Source organism: Mustela lutreola, chromosome 8 (assembly GCF_030435805.1).
Source record: "Mustela lutreola isolate mMusLut2 chromosome 8, mMusLut2.pri, whole genome shotgun sequence".
Lineage (NCBI taxonomy): Eukaryota > Metazoa > Chordata > Mammalia > Carnivora > Mustelidae > Mustela > Mustela lutreola.
This window is the reverse complement of record NC_081297.1, coordinates 30,772,199-30,785,940: the sequence shown is the minus strand read 5'-3', so window position 1 is coordinate 30,785,940 and position 13,742 is coordinate 30,772,199. Positions and strand designations below refer to the sequence as shown.

The following is a 13,742-nucleotide window of genomic DNA, read 5'->3' as shown; positions in this document are numbered from 1 at the left end:
CTTTCTGAACCACTGATGCGCCCGCAGCTTCTTTTTAGAAAAGTCTTTCCATTTTATGTTCAACTAAGTCTTAATTTAAGTGAAAAAGTGGTAAATAGAGAGAAAAGAGAAGGAATTGTTTCTTTTCGGTGGCAGCGCGATTGATAAAATACAGGTTCCTTGACTCCCTAGACTGTTTTTTTTCACTGTACCATTATAGCATTTTGATCTAAGTCAGCCTCACAAATAGGTTCTTTGAAAAAAAAAAGAAAGAAAGAAAAAATAATTCTCAGTATTTTTGTCATTTGTATGTAATTCTTTTCCTCTTAACATCATCATTAAGCATTGCTTTTGCTTTATTAACTTTGTGGTTTTTACATCATGATTCACTCTTTGTGTCGTACACTTAATAGATTTTAACAGATGCATGTTACAAAATATATATATAGATATATATATAGAACAGTTTTCACCTCCTTTACAAATCCCTTGTACTTTTTGACCTATTAACCTCTCTCCCCTGAACAACAGCCAGTGTAATCTTTTCTGGTATAGTTTTGCCTTTTTCAAAATACCATATAGTTGGAATCATACAGTATTTTTCATTTTCAACTGGCTTTTCTTAGCAACATGCAGTTAAGTTATTTCATGGCTTGATAGCTCATTTCTTTTATCACCAGATACTCCGCTGTGTGGATATACCAGTTTATCCATTCCTCTATCAAGGGCCATCTTGGTTACTTGAGGTCTTTGGCCATTACACATAAAGCTGCTATAAACATTCGTATGCAAATTTTCCTGTGGACATAACTTTTCAATTCAGTTGGGTAAAAATACCTAGGAGCATAATTGCTAGAACATACGTTAAGAATTGGCTTTATAAGAAACCCCCAAAGTGGCTGTAGCATTTTGTATTATTCCTGTCAGCAGCGAATGAGCGCTCTTGTTACTTCACATGCTGACAAGTATTTGAGGTCATCAGTTTTTTGGTTTGAGATGTATATGTATAGTATTATCTTACTGTTTTAATTTGCAGTGGGATTGTTTGTTTTCTTATCTTGAGTTTTAAAGAGATCTCTGTATGTTGTGGGTAGCAGTCCTTTACAGGTAAGCGTTTTGCACATATTCCTTCCAGTCTGTGGCTTATCTTTTCATTCTCTTAACAGTGTCTTTTACAGAGCAGAAGTTTTTAATTTTAATAAAAGTTTAGCTTACAAATTCTTTCTTTCAGGGTTGAGTTTTTTGGCATTGTATCTAAAACTCATGTCCAAACCTAAGGTCACCTAGATTTTCTCCTGTTTTGGAGATTTTTGGTTTTATATAATTTACATTTAGGTCTGTGATCCATTTGGAGTTTTCTTTTTTCTGTAAGGTATAAGGTCTGTCAAGCTTTGTTATTTACATCTGGATTGATAGTTTTTCTGTGACAGCTCATTGAAAAAACTGTCCTTTGTCCCCTGAATTGCCTTTGCCCCTTTGTCACAGATGACTGTATTTGTGTGCGTCTGTTCCTGGGCTCTGTTCTGTTCCAGTTACCATCTGTTCTTTTGCCAGTCCCACACCATCTTGATTACTCTAGCTTTAAAATAAATCTTGAAGTTGAGTAGTATCAATCCTCTGACTTTGTTCTTTAGTAGTGTTTGGCTATTCAGGTTTTTTGCCTTTCCCTTTAAACTTTAGTTAGTGTCTGTTGATAAACTTGCAGGGATTGTTATTACGATTATGTTAAATCCGTAGATCAAGTTGGGAAGAACTGACATCTTAATATTGAGTCTTTCTATCGATGAATATGGAATATTTCCCATTTTGTTTCGTTCTTCATTGATTTGTCATATTGATTTTATATTTGCTATATTACATTTATGCCTAAGTATTACTTTTTTCTTTTCATTCTAATGTCTGTGCCACTGTTTTTTTTTTTTTTTTTAAAGATTTTATTTATTTATTTGACAGATCACAAGTAGGCAGAGAGAAAGAGAGAGGGAAGCAGGCTCCCTGCTGAGCAGAGAGCCCGATGCGGGACTCGATCTCAGGACCCTGAGATCATGACCTGAGCCGAAGGCAGCAACTTAACCCACAGAGCCACCCAAGCACCCGCACTGTTTTTTAAATTTCACATTCCCTTCTTCATTGCTGATATAAGAATGTGACTTTTCTTAAGTTAATCTTGTATTCTGCAATATTAACTATAATGGCTTACTGTTTCTAGATGTTGTTGTTTTTTAAACAATCCTGTCTTCTACAAACAAAGGCAGTCTTTCTTCTCAAGCTCCACTTAATTTTGACATTGAATACTGTACTGGAATTTTTAATGAAACTTAGGGAATATACAGTCACCACGGTTCTTCTTTATTGAACTTAAAAGTCATCCTTTCTCTGCCCCTAAACATCATTACTAAGTTTTATACTGGGCTTACATATGATTATCAGTGAAGAGGAAATCTAAAAATTGAAAGAGGCAGTGTCTTCAGTTTGTTTTTAGGTTGCATTTGTTGTTTTCCCTTGTAAGCATGTATTAACATTAAGTTTTAGAAAACAAGAAAGGTAAAAATTAAGCTAAGTTTACTTATCCTTTATTAAGAACAATATTTAATGAAAGAAAAACTCCATACTTTTTAATGAATATTGGGTAATACTTATTTTGTTAAAAGATTTTAGAGTCTAATTAGGTAACCACAAACTGGACACTTTCGGTTTTAATTTTTTATTTTATTTTTTTCTTACAGCAGCCTGAAGGAACTGGCATGATAGATGAAGAGTTCACTGTTGCAAGGCTCTACATTAGCAAAATGAAGTCAGAAGTAAAAACAATGGTAAAACGCTGCAAACAGTTAGAAAGCACACAAACTGAGAGCAACAAAAAAATGGAAGAAAATGAAAAGGAATTAGCAGCATGCCAGCTTCGTATCTCTCAAGTATGTATAACAGAACAAAGTTTCTTCACTTTGAACAGCCATATATACATTTTATTGATTATAAAAATTTTAAGGAAAATGACCTTCTGTGGGTTATTTTGGATAACAGTAAAAAGGTCAATTAGTTCTTCCCTCGTTCACTGCAGTATGTGAGTGAATTTAACTGCGTTATATTTAGTGACATGTATATGTTATATATAGAAATTTGCTAGAAAATGTGACTGATTTGGCTTTTGAAAAATCTAGAAGAATTCTGGGGTAGACAACTACAGAACCATTTTTCTGGCTTTGGCAACTGAATGGATGAGGCCATTCATCCAAGATAGGAGTTGTAGAAGTAGGGGAAAAGAGTAATGTTAGATGGAGAGACTAGTAAGGATATTGCCTATTTCTGCCTTCAGTACCATAGTTTGCAAGTGTTGTAAGCTATACAGGGGACCGTTTCCTTAATTAAATTATCATTGTAATATTACATATTTAGATATACAGAGAAAACCTGCTAAGTTCAGATTATCCCTAAGAAAAATGTGCATGAGATTTTTATTTTTTGGCACTTCATATCAGTACATTTTTCCCAAAAGCATGAAGCCAAAATCAAATCATTGACTGAATACCTTCAAAATGTGGAGCAAAAGAAAAGACAGCTAGAGGAATCAGTTGATTCCCTCAGTGAAGAACTAGTCCAGCTTCGAGCACAAGGTATTAACTTTTGATTTTTTTTTTATGAGTTCTACGTATATTGGTTCTTTCTTTAGTATAATTGTAGTAAATTAAATTTACACTGAAAGTAGTGGGAATATGGATAACTTAGAACAGAAATAATATATTTTAAAATGGTTTTGAAACCTATTTTTAAAATTGTGTTTGAATATGGAAGTGGCCAATCTAGGAATTTCCCACAAAGTTATGAGGGGTGTGTGTGGTGGGGGGTGAGGGCGGTGTATAAATCTTAACATAGGGGGATAGAGAAAGCTATCTTAGCCCCTACCATGCCATAACCCATCTGTTCCAGGATTAGGCAAAGAAAATAAGCTAAAATATCAACATAAAGGCTATAACTATATTATTAGTAAACATGTTCTGAGGCCGGAGAGCAAGATATACTATGGAGCATTTAGATAATTTAAAATCAAGTACTGCCAAGCAACAGATCCTTCATAAAACCTTTGACTCCTTGGTATATAGGAAGGACTTTAAGGCTTATTTCTTCCCTATTTTCTCTCTACCCAAACAGAGAAAGTACATGAGATGGAAAAGGAGCACTTAAATAAGGTTCAGACTGCAAATGAAGTTAAGGCAAGTTTGCTGTAATGTTGGATTCTAATGACTTTAATCCATTGTTCTTATTCTTAATCTTGATTAATCTGATTTAAATCCTTTTCTCCCAATAACTTCAGCAAGCGGTTGAACAGCAGATCCAAAGCCACAGAGAAACACATCAAAAACAGATTAGTAGTTTGAGAGATGAAGTTGAGGCAAAAGAAAAACTCATCACTGATCTTCAAGAGTAAGTATACTTTTCTTCCCTCTGAGATATTAGAAGCTAACTCAAAAAGATTGACTGTTTAGCAAGAGGAAATACTATCTTTTCAGAAGTGTCCAGTTTTCATTGAAAATTTTCATTTTGCCTTGCACGTAAAGAATCTTTTTAGTTAAGAGCATAACTTCTAAGTTCCAGGTGAAATTTTCAGAAAATTGGGTACCTGGGTGGCTCAGTTTTACTCCAGTCATGATCTCAGGGTTATGGGATTGAGCCCCATGTCAAGGCTCCCTGCTCACTGGGGATTCTGTTTCTCCCTCTCATTCTCCCTCTCTCAAATAAATAAAATCTTAAAAAAGAAAAAAGGATTTTAAAAATCAACTTCCTTTTTAAAAATTCCCTAACAGAGAAAAATTTTTGGAAATGTGGGTTTTAGAAGGTTGGGAGTTTTTTTTTTTTTTAAGTTTTTATTTTAATTCAAGAACTTTAAAAAAAACAGTTGTATTTTTGGTTTTTCATTTTCTGTGTTTCCATGGCTATATGTATACATAGCCTAGAATTTATAAAAATTGGAGGTCTGCAACTAAATCATGATTTGAGTAGGAACCAGAGGAGAGTAACAAAAAATGATGACAAATTTTGATATGTGGGTCTTAATGTTAATGCCTTAATGATAAATACAGAATGAGATTCATGGCTTCAAACCAAAATATGAGAAATATTTCATGACTAAAAGTAGCCAGGTCCTCTTCCTTCCCCTGTGGGGGACAGGATTACAGGTGGTCTTGAGTATTTTAGTAGAGAAAGGATGGAATTTAAGAATTTGAAAGAATTTTAATGGTGCCACTCAGAAAATTGATAGTTTTTTTGATATTGATATTGTGTTACGTTTTTCCTTTTGTCAGCCAAAACCAGAAAATGATGTTAGAGCAGGAACGTCTAAGAGTAGAGCATGAGAAGTTGAAAGCTACAGATCAGGAAAAGAGCAGAAAACTACATGAACTTACGTGAGTAAATGTTTTAATTCAAATTTAAAAACTAACAACTGGGGGCATGTGATTGGTTCAGTCAGTTAAATGTCTGCTTTCATCTTAGGTCGTGACTGTGCTTGAGCCCTGTGTCAGGCTCCCTCTGCTCAGCCAGGAGTCTGCTACTTGCTCTCACGTGCTTTCTCTCTCTTCTCTCACTGTCTCTCTCTCTCTCAAATAAGTAAATAAAATCTTAAAAAAAAAAAAAAATCAAAAGTAAATTAGAGGACTGCAGGCATTGCTCTTGGATGTACCCAGTGGACACATTTTTAAGTTTTTATCAGCTAAAGGATATTTTTCTTAAACCTTCTGAATTTTAATATATACCTTAAAATTTGCAAGGTCCTATATTCTTCACTGATGGCAGGCCCAGGCTTCTGTCAGGATTTCATGATAAAAATATACCTTAAATATCATTAAGTCATTTAGAAGATTTCAGAATCTGCCACAAAAGCCTTCTGTGAAATTTAAAAAGAAGTGTTCCTCATTTCTTTTACCTGGTGTACTGAGAGTATACTTAGTACTCAGTTTTCTAGAATCTCAGCAGGTAGAAAACTCATGACTATAACTTCTCACTTCTTGAATATATGACAGATGATTTACAAATGGAACTGCTCTTATTAGTACGGTCACATGTCAGGACCAGCTTTCAGAGTTGGTGTTATACAAACTGCCAAATCTCAACCGTAGTTCTGTTTAATATGAAATACATAAAATGTTTTAGTCTTCAATAATTTATAATTCCAAGTTTAAGCAGAATTATTTTGGATAAATAGTAGTTAGTGTGTTCTGTGTGGTATATTCTAAAATATAAGAACCATTCCTTCCTAATTCTTTGAATTCTGCTACATTTTATTTCATCTCTACACTGCTGTAGTAGTAAGTTTTTTGTCTAATAAACTATAGATTTAGAAGGAGATTGTAAGGCGTGTAAAATTTATTTGAAAATAAAACTAACTTCATGGAATCAGAGTCGAAAATATGTATTTTCTGCTGTTTAGAGTCATGCAAGATAGACGAGAACAAGCAAGACAAGATTTGAAGGGTTTGGAAGAGACAGTGGTAAGAAAAGCTCGAAAATAAATAAGATGGTGGGATGTTTAATGGGTTTCCCCTTGGTTATACTAAATATTTAAAGACCAAATTCCAAAAACATTGCTGTTCTTAATTCAAGGCAAAAGAACTTCAGACTTTACACAACCTGCGGAAACTCTTTGTTCAGGACCTCGCCACCAGAGTTAAAAAGGTAATAAGATAATACTGAGGTGGGTATTTATATAAGTGGTGCTTACTATGTCTAATTATTTATATCTGTAAGTGAGTAACTTTACGTTGTCATAACAATTTTTGTATAGATGAGGTTAGAATTTTTAACTTTCAGTGTTTTCATAGTATTCATTGACCTTCTTTTCTTAGAGTGCCGAGATCGATTCTGATGACACTGGAGGCAGTGCTGCTCAAAAGCAAAAGATCTCCTTTCTTGAAAATAACCTTGAACAACTCACTAAAGTGCACAAACAGGTAACAAAGAATCTATTTTATAGGTAACTGCAAAATTATAAGAAAATAATTGAGGAATGGCAAGTGTTTGAGTATTTCCGAGGTCTAAGGAATTTTCATGCCCTGAGCTATTCTATTGCTTTATCTAACAATTATATAAATAAATCACTAGCAATTTTTAGGGAAGTTAATGTTTTTAACAACCCTATTATCAAGAGGCCAATGAAAATGGGTATTTATTTTCTAGGATTTCAGGCATGTCAGTTTTTCGTACTTATTCATGGTAATTTTTAAATATTTAGTAAACAGGACTTTGCAGTTAAAATACAGTAATTTTTGTCTGTCATTTAATGCCCCAGAGTGTGAACTATATGAAATAATGAGGCAGTTCATTTTTTAAAAAAATTGTGCTTATTGTGTGGGTCTTTGTTTTTGTTGTTTTGCTTTTTAGTGGCTTATAATATGTGATTTAATTATTTTTAAAGTTTTTTAGCATACGGAATTGCACATCTTTGTTCATATAAGTGTGATGTTTGTACTAGAGTAAAGGGAATTTTTAGCGGTTTTGCTTTCCACACTTATTTTAATGCTTAAAATGGTATTTACCAGATTAGTACCTTATTTAAGAGACCTAACACTGTTACACCTTATGGTCATTGCCTAGTGAGAAGACAAAATAATTTCCCCTTGCGCCCCCCAAAATTGAGTGAAATTATATCTGTGAGAAATACATATATAGATTATATGCATGGATGTATGTATTCTTTGTGTGTTGCTGCCTAAGTTAAAATGGCTAAATGGAAAATGTTAATATAACATGTAGTTTTACTTTTTTTTCTAAAGAGAAATTATGAAATGTTTGTATTTTCTCAAATCATCTTGTTAAAGCTAAACTACTTATTTTCTTTATGTACTTGTAGTTGGTACGTGATAATGCAGATCTTCGCTGTGAACTTCCTAAGTTGGAAAAGCGACTTAGAGCTACAGCCGAAAGAGTGAAAGCTTTGGAGTCAGCACTGAAAGAAGCCAAAGAAAATGCATCTCGTGATCGCAAACGCTATCAGCAAGAAGTAGATCGTATAAAGGAAGCAGTCAGGTCAAAGAATATGGCCAGAAGAGGACATTCTGCACAAATTGGTTAGTAGAACACATTAAAACCTTTTAAACTTTGCTTGGTTTGAATGTTTTTATTTTCTTGAAAACATAATCTGATTGATTGATTATGTGTTGTTATGGAGGTATTGTATTTCTAATTTACCAAAGAGTGGCATTGTTGGGCATAAAGAGCAGATTGAGGGATAGCTACATTCACAGGACAAGAAAATAAATGAGAACTAGATGGACATGCAGGAATGGTCAGAAGTGGTGAAACTATATAGAGAGCATTCCTAAAGCAAAGAGAGACTTGCAAGAAAATAAGTGGTCAGTAATAATATTACATGCTTTAGAGTAATCATTCATAGAGGAATAAGGTTTTTAAGAGGCTGGGGATTATATAGGTCCCGGTGAAAAGGTCATAACCAAAAAGAAAATTTTCTGAGGAACAGAATAGCAAAGAAAAACCACATTTGGGAATTGTGAATGAAAAGGAGAGACCTAAACTGTCACTACAGTCATGTGTTAAGATTTATTCTAAAGTCAGTTCTTCTTTTTCATATTAGCTAAGCCTATTCGTCCCGGGCAACATCCAGCGGCTTCTCCAACTCATCCAAGTGCAATTCGTGGAGGAGGTGCATTTGTTCAGAACAGCCAGCCAGTAGCAGTTCGAGGTGGAGGAGGCAAACAAGTGTAATCTTTACACATTACTACAGGTATGTAGTTTAAATCTGGCTTTTAAATTATAGCTCTAAATGGAAATGTTCAGCCATTGATTATTAAAATAAAAATATTACATTTTTTGGATTTTCGTATTAGTTGGGGTTTTTTTTTTTTAATGTGTAAGATACTGGATTGTTTTTAAAAGCTCTTATATTCTGTCTAGTGGATATAGCATGGTTTATAACTATTCCCTTTTATTGGACATTTAATTAAGTTGATTTTTTTCTATATTATCAAATGTGTCACATTTCAAATTTCATATATGGAAATTTCTATTTGGAGAATTTCAAGTGTGAAATACCTTTTTGTGTCCCCTCACCTTTTAGATTATTTTCAGAAGATTCCCAGAAGTGGAATTAAAAGAAAGTGTGAACTTTTTTTTTTAAAGATTTTATTTATTTGACAGCAAGAGAGATTACAAGTAGACAGGCAGGCAGAGAGAGAGGGAAAAGCAGGCTCCTGCTGAGCAGAGAGCCCGATGGAGGGCTTGATCCCAGGACCCTGAGATCAAGACCTGAACTGAAGGCAAGACCCACTGAGCCACCTAGGCATCCCAAGAAAGTGTGAACCATTTTAGGCTCTTGATACATTTTAATATATGGCTCGCCAGAAAGATTAGGTCAAATTGCATATTAGCCAAGGATACTGTCCATTTTGTTGCATCTTCGCCAGCATGGAATATTAATAGTTTTTTGTGGGTTTTTTTAAGATTTTACTTATTTATTTGAGAGAGAAACGGGAGAGAGAGCGGATACACATGAGTGGTGGGAAGGGGCAGAAGGAGAGGGAGAAGCAGGCTCCCGCTGAGCAAGGAGCCCGATGTGGGGCTCAATTCCAGAACCGTGGGATCATGGCTGGAACCGAAGGCAGATGCTTAACCGACAGAGCCACCCAGGTGCCCCTGAATATTAATAGTTTTTAAGCTTCCATTTTAATAGTCCAAAATAAACATCTTGTTGATTTATTAAGAACTTGGATTGTTTCGGGGGTGCCTGGGTGGCTCAGTGGGTTAAGCCTCTGCCTTTGGCTCAGGTCACCATCTTAGGGTCCTCTGCTCAGCAGGGATCCTGCTTCCTCGCTCTCTCTGCCTATTTGTGATCTCTGTCTCTGTCAGATAAAATCTTAAAAAAAAAAAATAAGAATTTGGATTGGTTTTTTTTTTTTTAAGTTATTTCTTTGTCCTTTCCATTTATCTGTTGCAAATGATTTTCCTAACAGATTTGTCTTAATCTGTTTCTGATCACATGAGTGATTGTTCCTTGTAGGAGGATAAAGACTACCTGCAAAGTAGGATATATATATCATCCAAAGATACTGTCCAATACATTGTATCTTCCTGGTGCTTTCTTTGCATATTAGAATATTTAAATTAATTTCAAGGGACACCTGGGTGGCTCAGGTGGGGAGCCTGCTTCTCCCTCTCCCTCTGCCTGCTGCTCCCCCTGCTTGTGCTCTCTCTCTCACAAATAAATAAGATCTTTTAAAAATTAATTTTAAACTGTTGATGAATACTCTTCTACTACTCCTAGTACATATGTTTCTTTGTAGCCTGCTTTTTTAATTTTTATTTATTTTCTTAAGGATTTTATCTATTTGACAGAGAGACACAATGAGAAAGGGAACGCAAGCAGGGATAGTGGGAGAAGGAGAAGCAGTTTCCTCACTGAGCAGGGAGACTGATGTGGGGCTCGATCCCAGGACCCTGGGATCATGACCTGAGCTAAAGGCAGACGCTTAACGACTGAGCCACCCAGATGCCCTTGTAACCTGCTTTTTTAACTTAGTAATATGTTCTGAACATTTTCTTGTACAACACAACTAGGTAGTAAGCTGCTGGTATTCCATCATATAGCAGAAACTCCAATTTTTTGTTGTTTAGAAAAGTGACAGTTTAAATCCCAACTTTCCTATTTTTATGACCATCAGCATATTACTTTTTATAGTATTTGACTTCTTATTTTTTTTTTTTACTCCTTTAAATTTCTTAAGCATGAAAATAAATTATGTATCTGTGGTCTAAAACTAATGTACCTATAAAACAACATTTTTTCCATAACCACAATACATTGCATACAACAAAATATTTTTAATACTATCTAATGCCAGTCCATATTCGGATTTCTCTAATTGTTTTTTTCCCGCCTAAGGCCTTAGGTTTATCTAAACCACGGTATAATCCATGACCACTGTTTACATTCAGTTAGACCTCTGAAGTCTCTTTTAATCTAGAAAAATCCCCCCTTTTTAATGACATTGGTTTACTGAGGAGACTAGGCCAGTTACCTTGAGCATATGCCTCCTCTGGGTGTGTTTCTATATGTGATAGCCTTATTTCTCTATTCCCTATATAATGAAAGCTTTACAAGGTGGGGCGTAAGCATCTTTAACAAGACTACCAAATAAATTAGTATGTGTTGTGTCACATCCGTAGACATACAGTAGATTGCTTTCCTGCCAATTAGAGACGGCCTCTGTTTTTCCCTGTTTGGAGTAATGACTTGCTGAGCCCCTTTGTTAGTGAAATGTAAGTCACTTTTGAGAATTATGCAAGTTAAAATGATGTTACCTAGTACAGAGCAGCTGTTCGGTAATAGGCAGGCTGCCTTTTCTGGAAGTGTAGGTGGGCAAAGGGATTTTCACAGCATAAATAGAGATACAGATAAAAGTTTATTCCTTTTGGGTATTGTCCTCGCATTAGAATTCACTTGTAAACTTTGAACTCCTATCTTGTTTGCAGAGAGGTTAGACCAGGGCCTTTTGTTATGTATAACTTAAGTTTTAGCTAGAAAGTAGAATGCTGATCCCAGTGTAATGACAGCAGTTTAGCACATGAGGGGGATAGCTAACCTAGCCAGACTAGGGTTTGAAGACTTGAAGTAGTAATTGTAGAAGTATAGTTGATTACAGGATTGTTTCATTGCTGGTCCAGAAGGATAGTGGTTTTTATTTTTTAAAGCCTTGGATCATTCAGTCTTAAACCATGATTGCGGAGTATATGAGCTTCATAAGTGATAAACTGTTGAAAAGTTGAATAATATGTAGAAAAATGTTTAAATTATTTTTACTTATTAAGCAAAACATTTCAAAACACTGGGTTTATTTCTGGGGAAGACAGCAATGTGTTAATAATACCGATTCTGTTAGAACCCAGTTTTACATGTCTGTTTGTCTTTCTTCCGTAATACTGTCAACAAGTTGACTTTTGGGGTGCCTGGGTGGCTCAGTGGGTTAAAGCCTCTGCCTTCGGCTCAGGTCACGATCCCAGGGTCATGGGATCAAGCCCCGCATTGGGCTCTCTGCTCAGCGGGGAGCCTGCTTCCTCCTCTCTGTCTACCTGCTTCTCTGCCTGCTTGTGATCTCTTGTCTGTCAAATAAATAAATAAAATCTTTAAAAAAAAAAAAAAAAAAGTTGAGTTTTCCTAAACACACAGGTAAATGGGCGGCTTAATACAAGAATGCCACCAGGTGACAACAACTGGAGTTGTTTATTTCACTGCTTCTTTTCCTACTGTATCTATCTTGTTTTTACCTATCCCTCTCTCCAACCCACACTTCTTAGTGGTTTGTTTTTTTGTTTTTTTTACAGCTACCATGAATATAACATCATGGTTTTTGGCTTAAGAATGTCACTGACACCGTCCACTGGCTTCCATTTTATTAACCATCTTTTTTTTTTTTTTTTTTTTTTAATGTAATTCCTACATATGCTCACTCATAACTCTCTTGGGGAGATAAAAACAAAGAGCTTCTTTGAAGCAGAAGCTAAGTAAAAAGAAAAATCAAATCATTTGGGGGCAAGTGGTCTAAGCTATTGGCTAAAATGTTTTTAAATATATTGTTATGTTTTATTTACTTGTTTCATTCTTTTTGTGATTGTTTTAAACTAATTTATATAAATAATTTTTTTGCATCTATTTTCAGGTGTTGAAAATAATTGAAGAATGAAGAGGACATAATATCAGGCAGAGTCATTCAGTGACTATAACCTCTACCCCCTGGGAATTGTAGAATTATAACCCTTTTTTAATGTATAAATTATACCTGGCCTGTACAGCCGTTTCCTACCCACTCTTCTTGTAAACTCTGCTGCTTCCCAACACAACTAGAGTGCAATTTTGGCGTCTTAGGAGGGGAAAAGATGACAGTTTACAACTGTGGTTCTATTTATTACACAGTTTGTCTTTTGTGTCTTAAATTTAGTCTTCATTGTGCCAAGCTAATTGTACCATATAGGATTGTGCTTTTTGTACTTGTTTGTTTGTTTGTTTGTGTTTGTTTTTTAATCTCAGTTTAAGTTACCTAGCTGCTACTGCTTCTTACTTTTCTTAATAAAATGTCTTCCTTACTTTAGGGAAAATGGAACATTTAGATTAAATGTCTTTAATTTCACCACCTAAAACACTACATGCCCACAAAATCTATCAGGTCAGTACTGTACTTTAAAATCCCTTGAAATGATTTCAGAGTTAAAATTATTTGTACTGTGTCTGAAGTTGCTTCTGAAAACTACTGTTTGAGCACTGAAACCTTAAAACTGCGTAACAAGGCATTTGAGACTGAGCACGGCTAATTAATTGTCTTCATGAAATGCCTGTTGCTGAATTATCTTGAATAGAAATATTTTATAATATCAAAAGCAAATCTCCATTTAAGAAAGAGGATTTGGAGAAGGAATTCTATTTCTCTTCCCAGTTCTATAATCAACATGGCGGGATGGAATGAAAACACTCTGCTTCATTCTGGTGAGCCTGTTAATTAATGTAAGAATTAGATACTGATTTGTCATCTTCTTATAATGAAATGAAGTAAGATACTACAGGTTTAAACAGCATTTATATTCTTAACTACTGTATTGGTTGATCTAAATTTATAGCCAATGGAAATTGAGAAAAATTGTGGAGAACTTAATGGTGAGCTTATAAATCTAGAGGTGAATTTTGGTCTGAAATCCCTGAGGTATTTTTAACCTGCTACATTAAGTCATACACTATAATTTATTTCTTATTTAGTTAGTCTAGAAAT

The 13,742-nt window shown here is 34.8% G+C and overlaps 1 protein-coding gene across 1 annotated transcript in view; it reads left to right on the top strand.

The window, feature by feature from the left end:
* The window catches only part of KIF5B (kinesin family member 5B), a 43,903-nt gene extending 30,821 nt beyond the window's left edge, over positions 1–13,082 (top strand). Inside the window, exons 16-26 of the mRNA XM_059184213.1 lie at positions 2,706–2,894; positions 3,476–3,593; positions 4,129–4,190; positions 4,292–4,401; positions 5,280–5,381; positions 6,404–6,464; positions 6,577–6,648; positions 6,819–6,923; positions 7,823–8,039; positions 8,564–8,713; positions 12,642–13,082. Coding sequence (XP_059040196.1) covers positions 2,706–2,894; positions 3,476–3,593; positions 4,129–4,190; positions 4,292–4,401; positions 5,280–5,381; positions 6,404–6,464; positions 6,577–6,648; positions 6,819–6,923; positions 7,823–8,039; positions 8,564–8,694 — 1,167 coding nt within the window. The 3' untranslated portion in view covers positions 8,695–8,713; positions 12,642–13,082. The remainder of the gene's footprint in view (positions 1–2,705; positions 2,895–3,475; positions 3,594–4,128; positions 4,191–4,291; positions 4,402–5,279; positions 5,382–6,403; positions 6,465–6,576; positions 6,649–6,818; positions 6,924–7,822; positions 8,040–8,563; positions 8,714–12,641) is intronic.
* The last annotated feature ends 660 nt before the right edge of the window (positions 13,083–13,742 follow it).